The sequence below is a fragment of the Akebia trifoliata genome, chromosome 12, assembly GCF_017979445.1.
Source record: "Akebia trifoliata isolate Shusen 1 chromosome 12, ASM1797944v1, whole genome shotgun sequence".
Taxonomy (NCBI): domain Eukaryota; kingdom Viridiplantae; phylum Streptophyta; class Magnoliopsida; order Ranunculales; family Lardizabalaceae; genus Akebia; species Akebia trifoliata.
In genome coordinates, this window is record NC_141386.1 from 7,383,478 (window position 1) to 7,408,312 (window position 24,835).

General features: G+C 38.4%; 1 protein-coding gene across 5 annotated transcripts in view; it reads left to right on the forward strand.

Moving 5' to 3' along the window:
- Nucleotides 1-285: 285 nt before the first annotated feature.
- Nucleotides 286-24,835, forward strand: part of CIP111 (Cam interacting protein 111) — a 36,246-nt gene continuing 11,696 nt past the window's right edge. For 3 of the 5 annotated variants that reach the window (XR_015170835.1, XM_086419217.1, XM_086419218.1), the window contains exons 1-4: nt 286-726; nt 7,653-7,811; nt 15,703-16,583; nt 20,753-20,957. Coding sequence is in view for 4 of the 5 variants with exons in the window: in XM_086419217.1 (XP_086275343.1) it covers nt 451-726; nt 7,653-7,811; nt 15,703-16,583; nt 20,753-20,957 (1,521 nt within the window). In the remaining variant the exon portion in view is untranslated. The remainder of the gene's footprint in view (nt 727-7,652; nt 7,812-15,702; nt 16,584-20,752; nt 20,958-24,835) is intronic. The other 2 variants (XM_086419215.1, XM_086419216.1) reach the window with 2 other exon arrangements.

The following is a 24,835-nucleotide window of genomic DNA, read 5'->3' on the forward strand; positions in this document are numbered from 1 at the left end:
TTAAATCGCCCAATCTCTCTCTTTCATACGAAATAATCGTTTTCTTCTCTGTTAACCAATTCTATTTTCTTTTTGTTGCCAAACAGACCCCTTTGTCATACAAAGAGTAAAACTAAAACCTGTGTCTTAAAATCCTTGTGAGTGTTTCAAAAAGCAGTTTTTCATAGTTTTTTGCGGTTAAAACGCGGTGATTTTCAAAACGGCTCATGTGAAATGACCGTAATACCCTTCATCAAATAACGTGTTTCCAACGTAAGTCCCACGACCTAAAACCCCAATCGATCTCTCTCACTTCTTCGTTCAACCTAAACCCCACAGCAACGGTGATCTACGATCGACGCCATCTCTCTCTCTCTCTCCTCACCACGCCCACAAGAGAGAAAAACTACAGAGGAAAAGAAAGCAAACAAAATTTCTACCTGTTTCGTTAGGGTTTTGGGAGAGAGAGAGATGCCTTCAAAGAAGAAGAAACAATCCAAAACTCCATTAAAGCTCTCATATTCAGACCAATCTACGTCTCCTTCAGAACGAGAAATCAATGAAGAAGACATATATTGTTCTCTTCTCGAAGAAGCATCAATCAAGTATCCATCTTTGATCTCTAATTCTGCTTTAGTTGGTCGAATTACTGATGTCGAGTCCTCCAATTCTGGATATTCGGCTACTATTTGGCTATCTGAATCCGCCATGGTTGCTTCTTCTATTACTCATGGCTCCATTGTTTCGGTAATTCTCCAATTTTCTCTATCTCAATATTTGATTTTTAAACTGATCGAAGCCTTAATTCTTTATCTCATCAATGGGTTTATGTACTTGAATCGATTAACTGTGGATTTTTTAAGAACTTGGTTCAATTTCTGAGTAAATTGGTCAACTAGAATTTGGAAATTCAGTGGTAGAATCAGCTACAATTAAAATTATAACTAAAGAAAGTATTTATTTCCTCCTCTTCCTTCTCACACCTTTTACAATATAAAGATGTAAGGACTTAATGGTTCCTAACTCTGCTCCTCAACAGAAGGGATGAGGTTATTAACTTAACAACTTCTCCTGATACACAGGAATTGACTCAACAGAATAATGACAAACTCAACAAAATTAAAGATAATGACTTAACAGAATTGAACTAATCTAAGGACTGATGACACATGGCATAGCATGAGGCTGATGACACATGGCATAGCATGAGGATCGTAACATTACACCCTTACGATTTATCCGACTTGTCCTCAAGTCGTGAAGTGCGGAAAACAGGCTACAAAATCATCATAGATTTCCCAAGTTGCATCATCGGTTGACTGGCCTTCCCATTGGATAAGTAACTTGGTGATTGCCTGATTGTGATGTTTGAAAATGCCACGGTCTAAAATTCTAGCCGGTTGCCGCCCTTGTGCTTCTATGTCAACCATGGGAGGAATAGTTTGGCTGGTACTAACAGAATTGCCCACCTTCCTTTTCAGTAAAGAGACGTGAAAAACTGGGTGGATTCGTGATTCTGGTGGTAGAGCAAGTTTGTAAGCTACTTGTCCAATGCGGCTAACGACTTGGAATGGCCCATAAAAACGTGGGGCAAGCTTGTAAGCCTTGTTTTTGCGCAATGATACTTGACGGTATGACTGAAGCTTTAAAAAAACCCAATCGCCCACATCAAATGTGCGCTCTGTGCGATGCTTGTCAACTTGCATTTTCATCCGATTCTGGGCAGAAAGGAGATTTTCTTTTAACATTCGAAGGAGCTTGTCCCGATCTTGTAGTGTTGTATCCACTATGTGGACATTCGTCGTACCCGGAATATATGTATCAATTGTTGGCGGAGTACGACCATAGACAACCTGAAATGGGGACATTTTAAGTGAGCTATGGTATGAGGTGTTGTACCAGAATTCTGCCCAAGGTAACCACTTAGTCCATTGGTGAGGGTGGCAGCCTACAAAACATCGCAAATATTGTTCCACAGAGCGGTTTACAACCTCGGTTTGACCATCTGATTGCGGATGATAGGCAGAACTCTTGCATAACTTTGTGCCTTGCAGTTTGAAGAATGCCTCCCAAAATTGACTGGTGAAGATCGGGTCGCGGTCACTAACAATTGATCGTGGCATGCCATGTAATTTAGCAATGTCACGCACAAATGTTTCAGCCACACTAGATGCTGTGTAAGGATGAGCTAATGGTGAGAAATGTGCATACTTACTAAATCGATCAACTACCACCATAATTGAAGACATACGACTGGAGAGAGGAAGTCCATCGATAAAATCCATCGATATGTCAACCCAAACTTCAGCAGGAATTGGTAAGGGTTGCAACAGTCCTGGTGGAGCCATTGTTTCGGCTTTCGCACGTTGACAAATATCACATTCAGCCACATACTTCTTTGTTGCTTGCTTTAGTCCTTTCCAATAAAAATTTACGGAAATCCGTTTGTAACTAGGAAGGAACCCGGAATGTCCCCCCATCGGGCTAGTGTGAAATTCATGTAGGATTTTTGTACACCATGGAGAAGTTGGTGGAAGTACTATTCGTCCTTTGTAGCGAAGGATGCCATTTTGGAGTGAGTAATGTGGAACAGAAGAAGGACTTTGAAGCACCTGATGAGCAATTTTGTTGATGCTGTCATCTTTGGAGCAATCTGCAAGAATGTCTTTCATGGAATTGAAAATTGGAGTAGAGATGGCTAGCAACTCGGGTAGACGTGAAAGGGCATCAGCAGCAGTGTTTTCATTGCCTTTGCGGTAGATTATCTCATAGTCATACCCAAGTAGTTTTGTAAGCCATTTTTGTTGTTCCATGGTGGTCAGTCGTTGATCCATAAAATATTTCAATGTACGATGGTCAGTGAGGACCTTGAAGTGTCTACCCAATAGATAAGGACGCCATTTAGAGATAGCAAAGACTATTGCAAGCATTTCTTTGTCATAGATCGAGAGTTTCTTGTGCTTTTCGGCCAATGATTTACTAAGATAAGCTAACGGTTGACCGCCTTGTGTGAGTACCGCCCCAATGCCCGCACCAGAGGCATCACACTCGATGATAAATTCCTTAGAGAAATCAGGCAATGATAGTGTAGGAGTAGTGGATAATGCTTCTTTGAGAGCTTCAAAGGCTGTTTCTGCATTAGGTGACCAACTAAATGAGTCCTTTCGTAACATATGAGTTAATGGTGCAGCGATCTTCCCATAATCCTTGACGAACTTTCGGTAATACCCAGTAAGTCCCAAAAACCCACGTAGTGCCTTGAGGGTAGATGGTTTAGGCCACTGCTTCATGACTTCGATTTTTGAAGGGTCCACCTGCACTCCATTGGCTGAAATTATATGGCCAAGATATTCAACTGAAGATTGGGCAAAAGAGCATTTTTCCCTCTTGACAAATAATTGATGTCTGTGTAAGGACTTAAATACTTGTTTGAGATGATCTAAATGCTCCGTCAAACTTTTGCTGTAAACGAGGATGTCGTCAAAAAATACCAACACAAACCGTCGAAGAAAAGGCCGAAAAACCTCGTTCATTAACCCTTGGAAAGTGGCCGGTGCGTTGGATAAGCCAAAGGGCATGACGAGAAACTCATAATGGCCTTCATGAGTGCGGAAAGCAGTTTTTGGAATGTCGGCTTCTGTTACCCTTATCTGGTGATATCCGGATCGTAAATCTAGTTTAGAGAATACGGTAGTTCCATGTAGCTCGTCAAGCAGCTCATCAATGATTGGGATGGGATATTTGTCTTTTACAGTAATTTTGTTGAGAGCACGATAATCCACGCACATTCGCCAATTGCCATCCTTCTTTTTGACTAAGAGAACCGGAGACGAAAAAGGACTTGTAGTAGGCCGAATAATACCAGAGTCGCGCATTTCTTGCACAAGCTTTTCAATTTCATTTTTTTGGAAATGCGGGTACCGGTATGGCCGAATGTTTGGTGGTGAGCTGCCAGGTAATAGTGGTATGTGGTGGTCGTGACTTCTAGATGGAGGTAACCCGTGTGGCTGCTCGAATAGAGTTGAATACTGTTGTATCAAGGAAGAAACCTCTGGACATAGTTCCTGTTGTGGGGTAGGCTGAAATTGCATGAGGTGGATGTAGAACCCGAGCCTTTGCTTCAACACTAGCTGGTGGAACTCATTTGAGTTCTTCACTGTACCAACAACAGGTGTTATACCAGTTAAAATGACTTGTTGCTTGCCTTGGTTGAAGCTCATCTTCATTTGGTTAAAGTCCCACGAGATAACTCCAAGTGAACGTAGCCATTCAGCGCCAAGCACTGCATCATAACCACACACAGGTAGTAGATAAAAATCTGGATAGAATGTATGTCCTTGTAATCTTAGCATGACACGATTGCAACGCCCAGGACTCTGTTCCATAGTACCATTGGCTACCTGAACCGATATAGGTTTGGATTGTGCGATCTCCAACCCACAACGTTTTGCAAGCTTTGGGTGGAGGAAGTTATGGGTTGCACCAGAATCAACTAGAACCCTCAAAGAATGTCTTTTGATATTGCCCAAAATACACATAGTTTCTGGACGGTTGTTACCACATAAAGAATGAAGGGAAATTTCCACAGTTGACTCTTCCGCTATGCAAGTGGTAGATGCATTGAGGAATTCAGCATTATCATCAACTTCTAAGAGTAGTAGCTGGGGTTTTTGACAACGGTGACCAGGACGGTACTGCTCATCGCAGTTGAAACAAAGGTTTTTAGCCCGTCTTTCTTGTTGTTCAGCAACACTAAGGCGCTTAACTCCAGGTGGAATGTTTGTTGATGGAGAAGGAGTAAGATTTGTCCACTTAGATGGAGGTTGTGGGAGTGGTAGTGGAGGTGTTTGAGGAGAAGGTGTTTTGTTGAATGACATTCTGTGGGTTTGCCTTTTAGAAACAGCAGAAACTATAGCATTGGTGGCCTCTTCTTGTTGTTTGGCAATGGTATAGGCTTGTATTAATGTGCGAGGGTTTAGCAATTTCACACCAGCTCGGATATCGTCATGTAAGCCAGAGATAAAACAACGGATGAGAAAGGGCTCAGGTAAGATGAGACTTCGGTTGGCTAACCGTTCAAATTTAGCTTGATAGTCTCTAATAGTAGTGGTCTGGCGCAGTTTAGCTAATGACCCTTCAGGATCCTCATCGTCTGTTGTCCCGAACCTTGCGCACAAGGCTCGACTAAAATCGATCCAAGTGGGTCGTCCCACAGTTTTAGCCAACCATTGGTACCATGGAATGGCATCCCCAAGCAAGTGTGCTGATGCTAATTCCACCATATTTTCGTCAGGAATTCCATTGAGACCTTGGAATTGTTGAGTGCGAAAAACCCAACCTTCCGGGTCAGTGCCGTCGAATGTAGGAATATCCAATCGCAAAGGTCGCCCTTGGAAGCCGTTGAAGGTATGTTGATTTGGGCGTGGTGGTTGTCTGGGAATTTGAAGAGGGATTTCAACATGTGGGGGTGCTGGTGGGGGTCTGGGCTGTTGAAAAAAATTGGTGAAGCTAGTCTGAATGGTAAGAACAATGTCTGTGAGTTCTGTCATTCTAGTGCTAAGATCAGCAACTTCTTTTCTGTGGGATTCTAATTCTTTTTGTAAGTCATTGGTTGGGTAGGGATCTGGGTTTGCAAAGCCTGGTGGTGGTGTCTCCATAGTCGAAGGGTCGATGCTCTGATACCAAAATGGTAGAATCAGCTACAATTAAAATTATAACTAAAGAAAGTATTTATTTCCTCCTCTTCCTTCTCACACCTTTTACAATATAAAGATGTAAGGACTTAATGGTTCCTAACTCTGCTCCTCAACAGAAGGGATGAGGTTATTAACTTAACAACTTCTCCTGATACACAGGAATTGACTCAACAGAATAATGACTGACTCAACAAAATTAAAGATAATGACTTAACAGAATTGAACTAATCTAAGGACTGATGACACATGGGCTGATGGCACATGGCATAGCATGATGACACATGGGCTGATGACACATGGCATAGCATGAGGATCGTAACATTCAGCCACTAATTGTTGAGAAATCTGTGTACTTATGAATAGAGTCACAAAATTCGCCCTATTTTTTATTTATTTGAAAAAACAGTAAAAAATTCTAGAGATTCTTCTAATAAGGGATGAGCTGACTACATTGGCAAATCAAAAATTAATCGGAAGAACAATATAGGATTTTTAGGGAGGTTGAAGTCGATGAGTTTCGGGGAAGAATTCCAAACACATCATTTGTATAATCCCCAAAAACAATTTATCAACAAAATAATCGCTCCAAATTTTCTGGAAAATCTTCTGAAATTCTTGGATTTATCTGAATTGAGCCGAATTGAGCCCTGTCGAATAATTTCCGAATCCGAACTTGGTTACTATGCTTACAAGTATTGGTAGTAGCGAGGAATTGTCAATCTGAGGTTTTATACTGGATTTAATCAAAGAAAATAGGTTTTTGTCAGCGTCTCAACTGGTAGAGAACATGATGGAAGATGAACTACTTAAAGGGGCATAGAGATCTGCATAGCTAGAAGAGTACCACCTGGATTTTATTTTATTTTATTTTTTAATTTTATTAATAAAGAGGTGTTTTCCATCACTTTCAGATAAAGCAAGAAAATTGGATGAGAAGGAATAAAAAGATAAAATGATTTACAAGTCTAATAGGCACTATTTAAAGTTAAACAATTACCAATTAGGTTTGAATGACCTTCAGTCAGTGCCTTACGGATTGAAACTTCAGCAAACATACTTCGAAAAAAATATGACTTTTTAAAATGTCATAAGTCAGTTGGGTTGACACATTGTAAAACAACTTTTGAGGACATGGGAAGATGAAGAGGTTAAATTTTGTATTTGTTATGGATAATGACCACTCACATTCATGATGACTTTTGTTGGTGTGGTTTTAAGACCTAGTTTTCCGAATGTTTTTGGTACCCATCGAGATCAAATTGACTTAAATGAGTCGTCTGGGATTGAATGTTTTTCATCCTTATGGGTGTCAGTTTATTTGGAGAAAGAATACTACTTGGCCTTACTTTTAAATTTTGTTCTTGTGTTATCCCCATTATTTGAAAATTTAAATTCTATTTTTTTTTCTCGATTTTTTAAAAGTAATTTCTCCCTCAAAATCTATTTTACCTGTTTTGTCCAAATTTGGGTCCATGGTTCATGGTTAGCCACTCTGGAAAGAACCTGGTTCGTGGTTAGTTTCTTCTCTTTTAATTTTATGTATAATAAGACGGGAGACATAATTGAATGTCACAACCAAATACTGCTGTCTTTTTTACATTTCTTTTTCGCTAGATTGTTATATTGAGTTAAATACTCAGCAATTGGTTTTTTGATAAATTAAAAAAAATAATTCAGCAAAATGCAACAGTTGGGTTCACAAATATGTTGGTAGATGGTTCTCTTTGTGCCGGTCTAGTAGGAGTGAATTTGTTAATTAGCCTCTAATTTTTTTTTTGATCAATAAAAATGCTTTTATTTTAATTAGCCTCTAATTCCTCTTTGTTCCTCGGTTTTGTTCTGTAAACTTTGCATACTTGATCTTTGGACCATTTGCCTTATCTACACAATCTTAACTTCCTTTTGGGAGCTGATGTAATTTTGTGCTATTCTGATTTTCTGTAGCTGATTTTCTCTTCACAATTTTCCCATTGACAGGTTTCACTTGCTTCTTCAAGTAAGAAAGTTTTAAGTGGCTCTCCTCTTGACTCATTAACAGATGAGTGTGCTAGGCATGATGCCATTGATGTTGAGGATGAAAGAGCCAGTGCTGCTGGGAATTATTTTGCTCTGGCAACGGCTTTTCATTCTTGTAAGGTTTGAATATCAATTACATCTCTGTTTTACGTTTCTTCCTTTAAATGTTAAGCTTTGCAGTCTCCCATTTTCCTTGCTAATGGACAACTTTATTGATATACCTCCCTGGACAGTGAGGCATGGCAAATTTCCCGTGATTTAAACAAATTTGGGCTGTCCCCTTAATCCTTTGATCTTTAGCTAGTCAAGGATGAGCCTCTATCTTGAACACCCAAGACTTGGCTGGTTTTTATACCCCCTCTCTTTACATGCCACACTCTTTGAGGCCTATTGACCTTGAATTTTATCCCAATTGAGGTAGGTTTGCATGTAAAAATGCTTAGTTGGTACTTTTAGCTGTCAGGTTTGAGTTATTTTTTCAACTTGACTTTATGAATAGGTTTGTCGGTAGGTTGAAGCCAGTGATGCTAAAACTAAGGGAACTGAATGGCCAGGCATCACTAATCATGTTGATTTTTGGTGTGTACTTTTACCTAAGGGTGGGCCCAATTTTCATAACAACATATTTTTAAAACGAGGGAGGCATGTCAAATATATCTCGTTATTTAGCAAGGTAAGTCAACCCTGCTCCAACTCTTTCTATAGGGAGGAGTATACCAAAATGAAAATCTAGGTGAAATCATCTTCATTGTAAAGAACAACCTATGTACCTACTTATGGTCTGAATGACATTTAGAAAACTCCATAGAAATAATAACCTCAGAAAAACGTTGAAACCAGGCTTGTGGGGGCTGCTTCAAGTCATACAAAGACTTAAGAAGGCGGCATACTTTCCCAGAATACTCCCTCTGAAGACGAAATCCTGGAAGAGGGTCCATATAAATGACCTCAGTCAAATCACCAGTTAGAAATGCATTCTTCACATCAAGTTGGTGAAGTGGCCAGGAGTTACACGCAGTTAGGGAGATAAGAAGACGAATAGTTGAGAGTTTAGCAACTGGAGCGAACGTAGCATCAAAATCTTTTTTGGGAGTTTGTGTAAATCCCTTAGCAACTAGGCGTATTTTATACTGATCAACAGTACCGTCTGCGAGATATTTCACAGTGAAAACCCATTTACAACCAACTGTTCGTTCCCTATACTGAAGAGGCACAAGTTCCCAAGTTTTATTGGTTTGCAATGCATTCATTTCAATAGTCATAGCCTTTGTCCACTGAAGGTCTCGCAAAGCCTCTAATATAGATCGAGGGACTCTAATGGAATCAGTGGCAGCAATGTAGGCCTGATAGGAAACAAATTGGGTAATAGGGTGATCAGTAACACACCCCTGCTTACCTTTGCGAAGGGCAATAGGTGAGTGAGAGTCAGAAATAGACGGAATAAGAACAGGTGCATGTGTGGAGGGAGAAGATGGTATACCTGAAACCAAGGAGGAGGTTGGCAAGGGTGTAGAGGGGTAAGGGCGACAAGTGTAGACTTGAAGCGACGGCGGAGACGAAGGAAAAACTGGAGAAGGTAGCACGATAGAAGACGAGTCCTGCAAAGTAGATGTAGTATGATAGTATGAAACATTTTCAAAGAAGGTAACATCAAAAGTGTGGATGACACGGTGAGAAACTGGATCATAACACCGATATCCCTTGGACATAGAGGAGTAACCCAAAAAAATACATCGAATGGCTTTATCGTCCAATTTCGTACGATTGGGGATCTTGTCTTGAACGAAACTTGTGCACCCAAGGACGTGAGGTGTAATAGGGAAGAGTACTATCAGGTTGAAGGATATGAAGGGGCACCTGCCCCTCTAAGGTGTGACTTGGAACGCGATTAAGAAGGAAAGCTGCAGTAAGGATTGTTATATTCTAAAATGCCTTTGGACCATGCATTCTGCAAAGAAGACATTGGACAATGTTCATGAGATGACGATTCTTGTGCTCCGCCGTCCCGTTTTGTTCAGGAATATAAGGGCAAGTCAACTGATGAAGTATATCATTCTCATGAAGATGGGAGCGAATACCATCAAAAATATATTCCCTCCCATTATCAGATTTAAGAGATTTAACAGTGATATTGTATTGAGTTTGAATCATCTTAAGAAAATTAACAAAAATTGGGAGCACCTCAGAGCGTGAACGCATCAGATAAGCCCAAGTGCAATGAGAGTAGTCATCTATAAATGTAACATAATAGCGATGACCAGTAAAGGCAGTAACAAGGGAAGGCCCCTGTTGGGCTTTGTGGAGCCTAGTTATATTTTGATCCGGTTGACGACCCGACCCGAATAATGTTTGCGTGGTATTTTGATGGGATATTTTCTGAGGCTTAATCCATGGAGTGGAGGCTTGGGCCGGTAGGCCCAAGCCGGAGCGCTCATGGATAAGCCTCCTGGGGGCCCAGGGGGGAACGCCCCCGGGAAAAATTTTTGGGGCCTGTTTTGTAACCCATTGTGTATCTTGTGCGCAGTATATAAAAGCCGTTTTTGGTGATTAGGGTTTTTTAAGGTTTTGGTTGTCGTCTTTGAGACTAGAGCCGCACTTTTGTAATTCTTCTCGAAATAGTGAAATCTCTACAACTCCATGGACGTAGGCAAATTGCCGAACCACGTAAATACTGTCTTGTGCGTGTGATTGCTTTTTTTTTCGATGTGTGTGTTTTTCTTCTATTTCTTGTTTCTCACAAGTTTGGAATTTCGGGTTGAATTCCTTACAGGCCCCTACACATCAAAATGAACTAAATCAAATATGGCATTAAATCGATGCATACGGGGAATATAAGAAGTATGTGTGTTTAGAAAGTTCACACATAGAGCATTGAAATTTATGTCCACTACAAGCAATTTTTAAAGTAGGAAATAAAGCACACAAGTGTTGAAAATTGACATGTCTTAAGCGAGCATGCCATAAGTCTAGAGTTTATGATGTAAAAATATAACTATCAGATGATGGAAGCACGGAAGCCGGAGCAGCAGTGGGCTGAAATCCAAACAAGTACAACCCATCCCTCTCATATCCCTTGCCAAAAATCCTCTTCGAAGTCAGGTCCTAAAAAATGCAGTGAGTAGGAAAAAAGGTAACTGAGCAATTATGAGATTTAGTAATACTGCTAACAGACAAAAGATTAAGAGAAAGATGAGGGACATGAAGCACAGAATCTAGAGAAATCCCAGAGGATAAAGGGATGACACCCTTGTTGTGGATAGGTATAAGAGATCCGTCAGCAAGGCGAACCTCCCTATGAGTGGTAGAAAAAATAGAAGAGGTAAAGTGGCTAGACTCACCGATCATGTGATCAGAGGAACCAGAATCAATAACCCATGTCAGAGGAGCAGAGCAAGACTGAGTGACATTGAATGTAGAGGATGTACTTGGAGTCGTAATACCTGAGGCCGCAGTCGAAGAGATTTTAGTATGAGCTTGGATCTGATCTTGAACAATATTGCAATCTGAGTCTGTAGCTGTTGCAAATCAATCGTCCCAAGTGAAGGAGGATCAGTGAGATGAACAAATGAGGACTCAATTGTAGCAGCACGAGGAATAGTCTGTCCCAAAGATGAAGTGGAGGAAGATCGGAGTATCAGATGAGGATAGAGCTGAAAGCAGCGAGCCTTCTCATGACCAGGCTTCCCACAATGACTATAAGTAAGACCACTCCCTTGACCACGACCACGATTCCCTGAGCCGGGGGTACGGGGGTCGGAGAAACTCGAGTTGATAGCTAATGCCATCTGATCTGTAACTGAAGCAGAAAGAATGCCAGGAACTTGAGTCTGAGGAGAAGCAATATGGCGACGACGCTTATCACTGTCAATGGTCGCAAATATCTCAAATAAGGAAGGTAAAGGAGTGGTGTTGAGGATCTGTGTGCGAAGTGCCTCAAATTCGGGACGCAAACCTATAAGAAACTGGTAGGTTTGATGTCGAGCAATCCGTTTGACTACATAATCAGCTGCTTCTGAAGACAATTCAGCTATAGACTCATAGTGAGAAAGTTCTTCCTAACGTGATTGAAGGTATCCGAAGTAATCAGCGACACTCTGAGTCCCTTGGGTAGCTTGGGCAATGTCTCGATAAAGTTCATAAATCCTCGAGTAATTCCTGACATGTGCATATGTTCGAGTAAGCGCCGACCATAAAGATGGAACTGTCTCATGGTACATGAACATGGTATAAATACGTTGCTCCATGGAGTTGAACAACCATCCAAGGATAGTATAGTTGTCGATCTCCCATGATTCAAATTTAGGATCAGTTAAAGGTGGTTTAGTAATAGTCCCAGAGAGCCATCCAAATTTCCCTCTGCTCCTTAGAAAGAGAGGCACAGATAGGGACCATGACTGGAAGTTTTGACCATCGAGAAGAGCAGTGGTAATACGTTGAGCTGAGGAGTTAGACTCAAGGATTGTAACAGAAGTTGGAATTCCTTGTACCAAAGACATTGGTTTGGTTTGAAGGGAGATCTGAGGAAGGAATAGTAGCCCAAATAGCAGATCAATGTCCAAACTGCTGACAAACTCTGTCAACAGCCTGCTGCTGCAATAGCAAGTCACAAAAAAAATTCTACTAATGTTGTACTCCTCCACAAGGTCAACAAGAGAAAACTGAAGTAAAAAAAAAGGAAAACACTGTCACAGGACCAAACTGAACCAGTAAATCAAAAAACAACAGAAAATCACTGTCGCTTGGTTGCTGTGACGTCAAAACCACTGTCGCCTAGTTGCTGCGAAGTTGCAGGACCAAGAATGAAGCCAAAAAACCAGAAAAACTCCTGTCGCTTGACTGCAGTGACTATCGCTTGGTTGCTGTGAAGTCACAGGACCAAGAACGAAGTCAAAAAACAGATGAACGACTGTCGCCTGACTGCAGTGAAGTTGTAGGGACCTATAGCAGGTTCAATCAAGGGCTCTGGGTTATTCGTAGGGTCACAACGAGACCTAAACTGTTGTCGTTAGGTGAATCTGAAATTCTTAAGGCTGTCGACTGGGTACAGGATTGTCACAGGTTCTAGTACTCTTAGGGCTGTCGTCTGGGTGCAGGACAGTCGCAGGTTCTAGTAACAGTGGTTGAAAAACAAAAAAATAGCCACTATTGTGGCTCAGTTGTTATCGTACACACAAAGAATTGGTTGTTACGAAGAAATAAACCCTAGCATAGGGTATAAACACAGCGCATTATTGCAGCATGTGATAAAACGAGAAGAAAAAAAAATATATATATAAAATACCCCCGAAGGGAAGAAGATCGAATGAGATTGACTCTAGATTAGGATTTAGTGAATGAAGAGAAGAAAGAAAGAAGAGAGAAAATTCCTTGGCTCTGATACCAAGAAGAATTTGAGAATAATATCTTGTCAAGTCTCTTCTTGAGAGCTTGACAGAAATTTATATTAATTAAAAAGGTCAAATTACAGAAAAGCCCTTACGAATAATAATTAAATAAAAGACTATCACTACTAAGAAATAAAGACTAAAAAAAAAATAACTAAATTATTTCCAACAATTCCAAGAAATCCTTGGTGTGATTCCAAGGTTCTTTCTATCTCTTTTTTTTTCTAATCTTTAATTTTCTTTTCTATTATTTTGTTTTTTCTTGATTTTCTTTTAGTTGCTTGTTCTTGATTTTCTTGATTCTTGAGACCTCTTTCTTGATTCTTGATTCTTGATTCTTGAAATCCCTTTTTTGATTTTTGATATTTGATTCTTGAAACCTATAAATCTCAACCCTTAATCCTTCCCATATTTTTTTAACCCTTATTTCATCTATCCTACTGAAATTGTCCTAATTGTGAAAAAAAAAATATTTTACTTTTGGGTTTACCTATACTAACCTAAATCGTAAACCCAATCTTAAATCCTTAATCCTTACCCAAACTCCTAAACCAAATTTCTTAAAATCCCCATCGTTTTCTTATCTTCTCTCACTATCCTGCATCAAATTTGGTATCAGAGTTAAACATAGAATAGATAGAGATGATATTGGAAGTCAAAACCATATTTGTTTTATCTTCTGGGAAGTCATTCAGGGTATTGTGCAGAGGAATACTTGATTTCCACAAATTTTTCTATGAAGATTTTGCAGAATGTTGAAAATAAGATTTATTGTGGTTATCTTGATTATGGCTATGTCGTTCAGTTCCGTCAGGGAAGTTTTATCCATGGTACTGAATGTAAGGTGGTTCCTCTAAAAAATTGTCATATTGTGTTGGGTCGAGATTGGGTCTTACATGTACAAGTTACGTTTGATGTGGAGCGAAATATTTTACGTGTTACTTTAGACAGACAATATCTACTCAAGGTATGCCTATGGAAATCAACTCCTGTGGTACTATCAGTCCAAGAGCAAATTTAAGAAAAGTCAGATCAAACATCAAATTCAGAATATGGTGTGCCTATAGTTCTAGAATCAACGGGAGAACAAGATCATGAAGGGGAAAATACGTCAAAAGAGCCTAAGAGCCTAAGAGCCTAAGGAAGATCTTTTGGAGATAACATTTACAATTTTTGTTCATGATGCAATTGTTCCATCACTGCTTCAAACCGACTTAATCATCTTAGACGGGTACAATAAATATTTTGCCAAGATAGAAGATCGTAATTTGAAGTTAATAATTCAACACAAGATCAAGACACGAGGACTAATCTTCACCAAAAGGGATGAACCACGAATTGTCATGATCATTCTCAAGCACTTTAAAACTTGAGGATGAGTTTTCTCCAACCAGAATAGAATAATGCAGAATGCAACCGATGATGAGAATTACCATAATTTTATTTCACCAGTGGCGAAATTTTCCCAGCTGAGGATAATTGATGAGCATATCAAATCTTGAAGAGTCGATTTTAATTTTTATTTAAATTTCTGTGTTAGGGCTTTAATTTTTTATTTTTTGGGTTTATTTTGATGTTTTATTAACCCATGGTCTGAGTTAATATTTAGTGGTAGTTTAGTAACTTTACTTTGTTGTTTTATTTAAGTTTGTTAGGGTTTGAAAATTAGGAGAGAGAAAGTTACGAAAATTAGCTTTATTTATTTGGTATTTTAGTTTGATTAGGATTCTTGATTTATTTTTGTATTAGGTTTTTTTTTTTATATTAATAAATAATGGAGATTTTGATCAATAAAAAATGGGTTTCTTTTATGGAGTGAAGTGAGTTCTCCACCATTTTTAATGTGATTCCAAGGTTCTATCTTTCTATCCCTTTCTCCATTTTTTTCCTTTTAATCTTTATTTTTCTTTTTTATTCTTTTGCTTTTTCTTGATTTTCTTTTAGTTTTTTGTCCTTGATTTTCTTGATTCTTGATTCTTGAAATCCCTTTCTTGATTTTTGATTCTTGAAACCTACAAACGTCAACCCTTAATCCATCTCCATTTTCTTTAACATTTATTTCATTAATCTCTTTTTCAAATCTTTTACCCTTAATCCTTAACCATTTTCTTTATCCTACAAATAATTGAAATAAAATTTTCATTTTTACCTTTTGGGCTTACATATCCTAACCCAAATCGTAAACCCAATCTCAAATTCTTAATCCTTACCCCAAATCCTAAACCAAATTCTATTTTCTTCTCTCCCCTCATTGTCCTGCATCACCAAGCCCATGACTCGTGAAATTTGGAATTTTAAGCCCATGGCCCAATCCTGGCCATTTTAAACCCTATGCAACAGTCCAACAATGCTCCAAATCCTTAAGTCCCTTCCAATTTATCCTTTTTTATTTGAAACATAGCTTTGAATAAGATTGTGACCGTAGATCATGTTATCTCTAGAGGTATGATTTCAGCTCATTTTTGTTGCTTATGCAAAGTGAGAGATGAGTTGGTAAATAATCTTTCCATACGTTTTCCCTTTTAATATTTCCTTTTCATGTTACAGAGGCTGGTCTTATAAATGTAGTTGTTTTTCCTTTTTGAGCTCATGCTTTTTCCTTATTAGTGATTCATGCCTTCATGTAGGTTTTGAAGAATGATGTGCGATTGTCATGGAGCCTATCTAGCACAATGGGCAATCCCTCTCTTGGGAGCATTACATTTGTTTCCCCCATTCGAATTCACTCCATAGCTGGCCTTCTAAATGGGACCGATAAGTTGCATACCACAACTGATACCTCAGTTTCTTGTCTCTCTCTCTGCAGTTGCAAGGATCTGTATTTAGAACTGGTTCCATCAAAGCGTGGGCTTAGAATAAATGGTGATGTTTCGTCTCATATTAATTCTACATCAGAAACACACCACGATCAATTTGAAAATGGAAAGGTTTCATCCCCCAAGACGCCGTTGCTCTACCAATCAAAGCTTAGTTCTCCTGGTGTTAGTCGACCGCTTTCGAGACGAAGCCACGAATCAGTGTCAAGTGTATGTCATTCAAATGGAACATTGTTTGATGCCTATGATATTGGAGAAGCACTTGTGGATGAAAAGTCGAGGGAAGTTTTTCAGATATGTGCTGCTTTCTGGTTACATTCCCGCCTTTTACTCCACGGAAATCTTGTGGCCATCCCAAGGAGTGGGCAGGCATTTGTTTTCCGTGTCGTGGGTGCAAATACATTATCGATTGAATGTCATAGCAAGGATTTGATACACGAGGTTCAAATACTAGATGAGGATCGTGTGGTTGATGCCTTTGTCATAGACCACAAAACAAAATTACATCTAAGTTCATCACTACCTATAGGAACACAAGTTCCAGTTGAAAGAAGTTTGCCACTAGTGGAGCTCGAATGTAGAAACGTCAAGGATGAGGCAAGCCATGTTTCAAAATTGGGTGGTTTATCGAAAGAATTTGCTATCCTGAAGGAAATAATTATTTCCTCATCGGTGAAAGACACTCTGTCAAGGTATGTCACTTTTTTTTTCCATTCATTTTTTGTGATTTCTCGGATATTATGTACTTTTACTTTCAATACCAAGTCTCAAACTTCATGTTTCACTTGCATACTTTTTGATGAAAAAAAAAAGAAAAAAGTAAGGGACTTCATTATTATTAAAAAGTGTAGAATTATTATTCCAACGAGCATGGCCTGCAGCTTCTTGATTAGCTTCTATCTGAAATATTTTTGGATTGCCAAACTATGATGAAGATGAGGGACACATAAGAACACAAGGTTCTTTATTTGGAGATTATAATTGCATGAGATTACTTGATGGATTTACTTCTATTTCTTGATGTCCATGTTAAGTTCAATTTTTTTTTAATCATAAACACCAGTCCTTATAAAATATCTTGGCATTTCAAGAAGCTTTTAGTGCACTGGAGCATAGGGTTTAGAGTCTATGCTATGATTTTGGGGATGATAGAACAGCAGATTAGAGTTTTACTTATCAAAATTTAAACGAGAAAGGTAAACATGAGTTGGACTATTTGTTTGTCATAAACTCTTCTCTAACCATAATCTTCAAAATAAATTTTACCATTAATGTTAAAACTGATGGAATTGCTGTCCTCCTCACCCCTCAAGTGTGACTTCTTTTTAACTATGCCACACCATGTCCATATTTTTGTAAGCTGTTTTCTAATTGGAATTGCAGTTTGTGTCTGTATATCACATGTGATTTCAGAGATTTTGCTTGAGGTCGGATACAGAGGGCCTGGCTTAGTACTGAAAAACTTATCCCCCCAACAAAGAAAGAGAAACCCAATGCAGGTCTTTGGCTGCAAAAGATTAATTCCAATGAATAAAAATATAGATCCACTCCATGACATAAACACGGACGAGGTTCTTAGAAAATACTTACTGTGAAACTTGTCACCCTCTAAAGTTGGTTTGTCAAGACCAACTTGGACTTAGAAGATCTACTTTTCTCAAGAATGAAGAGGAGACACTAAATCATCTTACATACTCATTTAAGGTATTCTAAATAATTAAAAGCAAAGAAAATTGAACAAAGATTTCAACCTTCTTGAATCTGCAAATTGTCTGATGTGGCCTGATATCAACCAGTTCAATGATCATAAGATCTGATTACTTAATCTGGATGTAGGAGAATGAGCTAGTTCACCTAATCCAACGTCTCCATATTAAGAACAAAAAGCTAAGGTGAATAATCCAAAGCCAAAACAAGTATTCTTACTTATAAAAAAAAAAGTATTCTTCGGTATTTTGATAGATAAAGCAAATTTATAAAAAAAAGAAAGATCACACCTTACAAAACATATTCCGATCTAAATGTAAAATCTTCAAAAGAGATCACTCCCACCCCCTTCCAAAACACAATTTCTCAAATGTTTTTAAGCCCTATTAGCACTGGTGACCTTTTGGAGGGAGTTCTCCCCTATATTTATATGATTAAAGCATGCAAGTTACCAGTACAACTATAATGTTAAAAAAAAAAAATCTAAGAATTAAACATAATAAAAATCTTGATTATTATATCTGGAGATATGGCAATCATTGTGACAATGGTTTTTTTGTAAACCACTTTTAATGGGGTTAGAAGTTTCGAAATGGGCTGAGTTTTGGTGAGGATGATCTCTATGGTGAGAAGATCATCCTCACCAAAACCAGCCCATTTCGAAACTTAAAACCCCAGTTTACAAGTTAAAGAATCGTGGACTGCCAATTTTTTTGTTAACCACTATTGATGGGGTTAGAAGTTTCGGAATGGGCTGATTTTGGGTGAGGATGATCTCTACAGTAGAGATAATCCTCACCAAAAACCAGCCCATTCCGAAACTTCTAACAGTAGAGATCATCCTCACCTAAAACCAGCCCATTCCGAAACTTCTAACCCGTTTAAGACAAAATCCGTTGTTACAATTGTTGTCCCTTGAACTGTCTAGTGTGTATATATATATTTGAAGAAAATTAAGAGGCGTTACTGAATTTCTCAAAAAGAAATAAAAGAGCAAAAACCAAAAAAAAAAAAAAAACACATTGTACCTTCACTGTAGATATCCCAAAATTGCACAATACTAGAGTCTAAGATCTAAGGAGGTTAAGAAAGAGTTAGAACTAGTAAAGACGAAAAAAAGAAGAGAAGAAAGATAATTTGGAGAGAACATGCCACAATCAACTTAGAAATCTGATCAAACTCAACATATACCACATATGTTGGTCTAAGGCGCCAGTTTCAGGTACTGGTCCGAAAGGGCATGGGTTTGAATCCCATTCTTGACATTAAAACTTCTTTTTATTTCAGCTTTAACTCTAGAAAAGAAAAACATAGGCCCCACACCTAAAACCTTCAAATTATCATAACTCATGGAGGGAAGGGAAAAAAATAATTTGGGAAAAAAACTATAGTTTAGATAAGTGTTTTTAGATGCTTAGGCATGAGGTGAAGTCTTTTTTTCAATTACTGAGATTTCATTTGTTGCAAAATGCGTTTTTAGGTAGAAAAAGAGAGAGAGAGAGAGAGAGAAAAAACCAAGTGACACATTTTCTAAAATAAAAAATAAATTAGAGCTTCTGTCACAGGTGTAGAAAAAAAAGGATTGGGAAGTGATGATAACATCATGTTGATGTCAACATGATGTCATTAATACCTATTTTTACAAATCTTTTTATTTCTCATGGATATGACAAAATTTTAAACCAATAAAATACGAATATTGAATTGTACGATTTACATTTTTTAAAGATTTCAAATCCAATTTCAGTCTGGCTGTGGGTTAGGTTCCACAAAGAATAGGGCCTAGATCGGCTAAAATTACGATTTGACTCGTACATAAATTTCCTTTGTCTTTGGTATTCATGATATTAGACTCGTTTGAAGTCAGACCTGTTATTGTTCATTATATATGTTAATACTTTAGTCATAAATATCTAGAAGTAATTTTTTTTTTTTTTGAATATGTGTAATAGTTAGTTCAATTAAGCAAGTATTATATATATATCTATGGCGTTCGGCTGACAATCTTAGGATGAAAAAATGCTGCCAAAACGTTTGTCCTATATGGCTTAGAAATTTTGGATTGAGCTGATTTTTTTCCGAAACTTCTAAGTCCATCAAAAGTGGTTTAGAATCGTGAACCGTCGATTTTTTACCAAAAATTTGTAAACCACTTTTGATGGACTTAGAAGTTTCAGATTCGGCTGGTTTTTGGTGAGGATGATCTCCTCACCATAGAGATCATCCTCACAAAAAAATCAGTCCAATGCGAAACTTTTAAGCCACATAGGACAAAACTTTTGTCAGCATTTTGTCATCCTAAGAGTGTCAGCCGAACGCCCCCCCTATATATATATGTTGAGTGTATATTTTCCTCCACTCTCGGGTCTGTAATAGCCCCTATTAGGCCCTGGGACCCTCTTATATTCATACCTTTTCAACAAATTGTTTTTTTTTGGAGTAGTTGGTTGGTTAACAATATATATAAGCTTTATTCTTTAGAGTTTTGAGTTCTTCTCCATCTCTTTTTAGTTTAACATTCTGGATCCTTTTAACAGAATAAAATCTAAAACTCCAAATTTTGATATTGTTGAACTTGGCTGAATTTTAAAACAGCTCAGACTAAGGTGGGATGATTGCCTCCACATTTTGTTTTTGATAGGTAAACAAAATTATATTAACAAGGAAAAGAATTTACAGAGGGGAGGACGAGATATCCAACCCGAAGAAGCAAAAAAGTACAAAAGACAAACCAAAACAAAACAAGAAAGACCGACCAAATGCAATTACTCCTCTAAATTACAAACCCTATCCCACCTTACTAGGAAATCCTCAAAGAAAACCCCTCGAAACACCTGCTAGACCTTGCCCCAGTAGAACAAAAGCGCTAAGACCGAGATGATAGTGCCCCTAGGATCCATTTCTTTCCCTTCAAAAATCTGGTTGTCCCCCCCTCCACCTTCTCCATGGTAAATGGTAGGTTTGGATTAAAAAAAGGGTATACAACAGAGTGGGTTCTGGTAGAATGAGGTTTAATACATTGAACTATGGAAGAAACATGAAGTTTAACTTATTTTTACTGCTATTTGTTATATGGATCCTTTTTAATTAGTCTAAAGGTTACCATATCCTGGGTTGTATCTTGAGTTGTTCATTACTACTGTAATTGCTTCAGTCTAGGCCTACGAACTACAAAGGGAGTGCTTCTTCATGGTCCACCTGGCACAGGAAAGACATCTTTGGCTCGTTCATGTGTTCATGATGCAGGTGTCAACCTTTTCTCAATAAATGGCCCTGAGATCATTAGTCAATTCCATGGAGAGAGTGAGCAAGCTTTGCATGAGGTCTTTGATTCAGCTAGCCAAGCTGCACCTGCTGTGGTTGGATTCTCTTTTTTCTCAGTCCATTTCAAAAATTACTTCTTAACTTCTGTTTATGTTCTATTTTCTGTCCTCATTTGTTGACCACTTTATTTTCGAATGTAAATGTTACATAGGTGTGCTCATCCTGTCAAGAATTCTTTTTTCTTAGTTTTATGTATGACCGATTCTTGTCTCTTTAGGCAGATATATATCGTTTTGGATTGACAATAAACTATTCAGATTTTGGATGTGGAGAATCACCTTGTAGAAGGGGTAAATGGTGAATAAGGTCTTAGATGATGTTAATGATGATGACCATCATAGGAGGAAAGATGTTGGCTCCTCAGATCAAAGGGGAAGCCCCCCAGCAAGAGGAAGGGTTCCCTCCAAGAGAAAGAAATGAGAGAGCCCAAATTAGGTTTCCTACCCCTTTCTTTGTTGCCTTAGATTATTATTTATAGACAAAATCGATGGAAAACCCATTGACCTTAGTCCTTTGTTATAGATTAATTAAGATGACTTAATGCCCTTATGATTCGTTTTGCACCATCCACACACCTCATGAGATTATACATGTTGTACTACTTTATGCCTTATGCATTCTTTATATTATAAGATCCCTAGGGCTAAGACAAGAACATACCTAATTTGTAATTTGGTTAGAGGGAATCTTTGGGGTAAGGATTATGTACCCTCCTTCAAAGGGCACATTTTTCAGTTATTTTTGTTGTGTTGTCTTCTTTTTTTTCTTCCTGTTCATACTTCTCTTTTATGGAAAGTTAGGTTACCATTACATATCAATAATTCTAGTCAGCGGGAATTATGACAGAACCCAAATGCCCCCAAAATTGAAATCTATTTTGGTCACATCTCACATGATTTTGCCATTGGTTGTACGCTAGAGTAAGATTTTTAAAAACAACCTAGTGCTTTTATTTTGGATGGTAATTTTTTTTATATGTAAGACTTCTTTTATTTGATGATACCACATGAGCCACTTGAAATATTAAAAATGTATTGCTTACCTGATTATGAAAGCTTAATTTGGTGACTTAATCAGGCTAGCTTGATAAAATTCCTGATTCCTATATGTCCCCTGTTGAACCATTTGATAAAATTTCTTAGAATTTATCCTTGCGCATTATTCTTGAATATTTCTTATGAAGAAAATCTGATCCATTGTAGTAAATAAAAACACCATCATGTTGGTTGCAGTCACTTTTGTAGTGCTGAGTTTCTGTAAATAAGGAAATTTTTTTAATATTTGACGGGAAAATTTTAAAATTATTTCAGGGGCGTTGGCTTCCATATTTGATGAGGACATCAAACCCAGATTTAGGTTTTATTTTAGTTTTATGTTATTAATTTTTATTCATTAAGTGGTCCACTTTTGGGCTCAATTTTAATTATTGGTGAGAGGGGGGGGGGAGATCTTTGTAAACTTTGATGGTTTATTTAGTGATCCACGTTGGAATTTGTTAGATATATCGATATTTTATATATGTGCCATAAGGGCATATATGTAATTTCATTTGTTTTCTAGTTTTATATATATATCACAGTTCATAGTGAGAGAGTCAAGTTTGACTATTCTCACTTTCTCCATTATTTTCTTCTCTAAGCCTTAATCTGATCTTCTTCATGGTATCAAAGCTTTTCTAGTGTCCAGATTTTGGTTTTATCTCCTCTTTTTCCTTATTTTTTTTCTTCTTTTCTCTTGGTATAAACCAGAATTTTCTTATCTGATTTGTACTTAATATCCTCGTGGTGGTTAAAATCCTCTGTTTGGAGGATTTTGTCTTTGTGGTTGGAAAATATCCCTAATATGATCATAGACCAAGGGATTTTCATCAGTTATTAGTGGTTATGTGCAACTCAACCCTCTGGTTTGAATTCAAATAAGAGTTAGGAGATGGGTTTTAAGAAACCTGCGATTGGGGTATGTCACAACACGAACTATTTTTGGGCCTTGAGTGAACATGACCCATCGTTATGCAGTTGGAGGGAGGATTTCTTGTTTGATTCGGATAAATCATTCGTGCCTAACTCGTCGATTGGGTTAACAAACCCTCTAGAGAAGCACTCGGTGCAGGCTAGTAGGGATATTGTGTGCAGGACAGATGTTGACCTTATAGCTCTGAGGTCAGTAGTGAGTTGGCACAACCTAGGTCTAAGAGGGGAGATTATACATTATCTTTACGCAAAGTCCTTGTGGCCAGCATGTGTCGGAAATTTGTGACTTTGGGCCTCGTTAGGAACTTTCGTAAGAAGTCCAGATCACTCTCCTTTGGGCTAAAAGAGTTTGTGGGTTCTTTGAGCAGTGTTGAACTGGACATTTGTCCTTTTGAGAGGCCAATGCCCCTCCCCCCCCCATGTTAAGCAAATTAGTGTTTCGTGTGTGGATTGGACTGAGGCCCATTCTCATTAGTTGGAACCTTATTGCTTGGATGAAGCTTGTACTAGTAGCCAGGATACGACCCATATGGTTTGGGAGTCCAGGATCCAAAACCCATCTGCAGTTTAAGTCACTTGGGATGGGCTTTCCTCGACAGAGATACTCTATTTTGAGTAAGGATCTCGCTCCAGTCTTTGTAGAAGGGTTTGTTGAAGGTGCAATAGCAGCTCAAAGTGAGGTTTGTGATAGATAGGTGATGCGTAGCAGGACAAAGGCTCTGCTCTCATCGGAGATAGTGCCCCTTCCTTCACTGGCTTCTCCTTTGGCTGATTCGGTAGATGGCCATAAATGTGCGGCAGGTGAGTTAGCTTCTTGGAGTTATTGTTTTATTCCAAAATTTATTTCTTGCTCCATTGCTTGGTCTTTTGATTCCCTTTGCCTTTTGTTAGATTTTTCCCCCAAGATTGCAGGGTCTAGGGTGAGTTGCTCACATCATTTTGTATTGTCTTTGACTTGCTTTCCTAATCTAGGCACTCGTGGAAGGTTGATAGGCTTCCGTCTGAGGGTAGTAGTTTTAGAGAGAGGCTGGGTTCCTCAGTTTTTCATACTTCTACCCCTTCTGGTTAGGGGTTAGGGCCAGGAAAACTTGTATTGTTGGGAAGGATCAATTCGGTTTAGGGAATTGGAGTATGTGGAGAATGATCTTATAGTAGGGGTCGAGGGGTCAGAGGAGGTTGCAATCACAAGGAGGAAGGCTTTAGCATATGAAATGACCGAATGACTTCTGAACCGTGTGCTGGATATTGGGGTAGTCATGGGAGTGTTGAAGTTTGATCACTTTTTTGGTACTGAAATTTATTGAAATTTGTTTTGGGTAAGAAGGAATTCAAAATGTTGTTTCTAAAAGAAGATGACACCAGGACTAGCAGTGTGTTCAAAGTCAATTGTCTTAGCGTGCAATAGACCCGATGTGGATCTCCTATCCAAAGCCCTTACTTCAATAGCTTAGGTACTGTCAGCCAGTTTCAAGGAGAGGATAAGGATATTGAGGATGCTTCAAAACAAAAGAAATGTAGAGGAAAACGGTTGAAGGAGGTGGAAATGTTGGGAAAAAGATGTTAATGAGTTTCCCTTGTATTCTGGAGGTAATAGGAGGAGGAAGAGGAGCAAATCAATTCTCAGTGGTAGTTAAGCTCCTATCCTAGAATGTTTGAGGGTTGGGTAATCGTTGCAAAAGGGCTACAGTCAAGCAAGTTGTTAGATTTCAAAATCCGCACATTGTGATCTTTCAAGAGTCCAAATTGGAGCCCGTTGATGATTTTTTAATCTATGAGATGTGGGGTTGGGACAGTGTGAGATGGGTGGCTTTTCTTGCGATCGATTTTGTAGGCGGTATTCTTGTGTTGTGGGATACTAGATTTGTGACGGTTAGTGAATTCTTAATCAAGGCCTTTCCTGTGTTCATCTTGTGTAATTGTGTCAGTTCTAGTGAGACATGGCG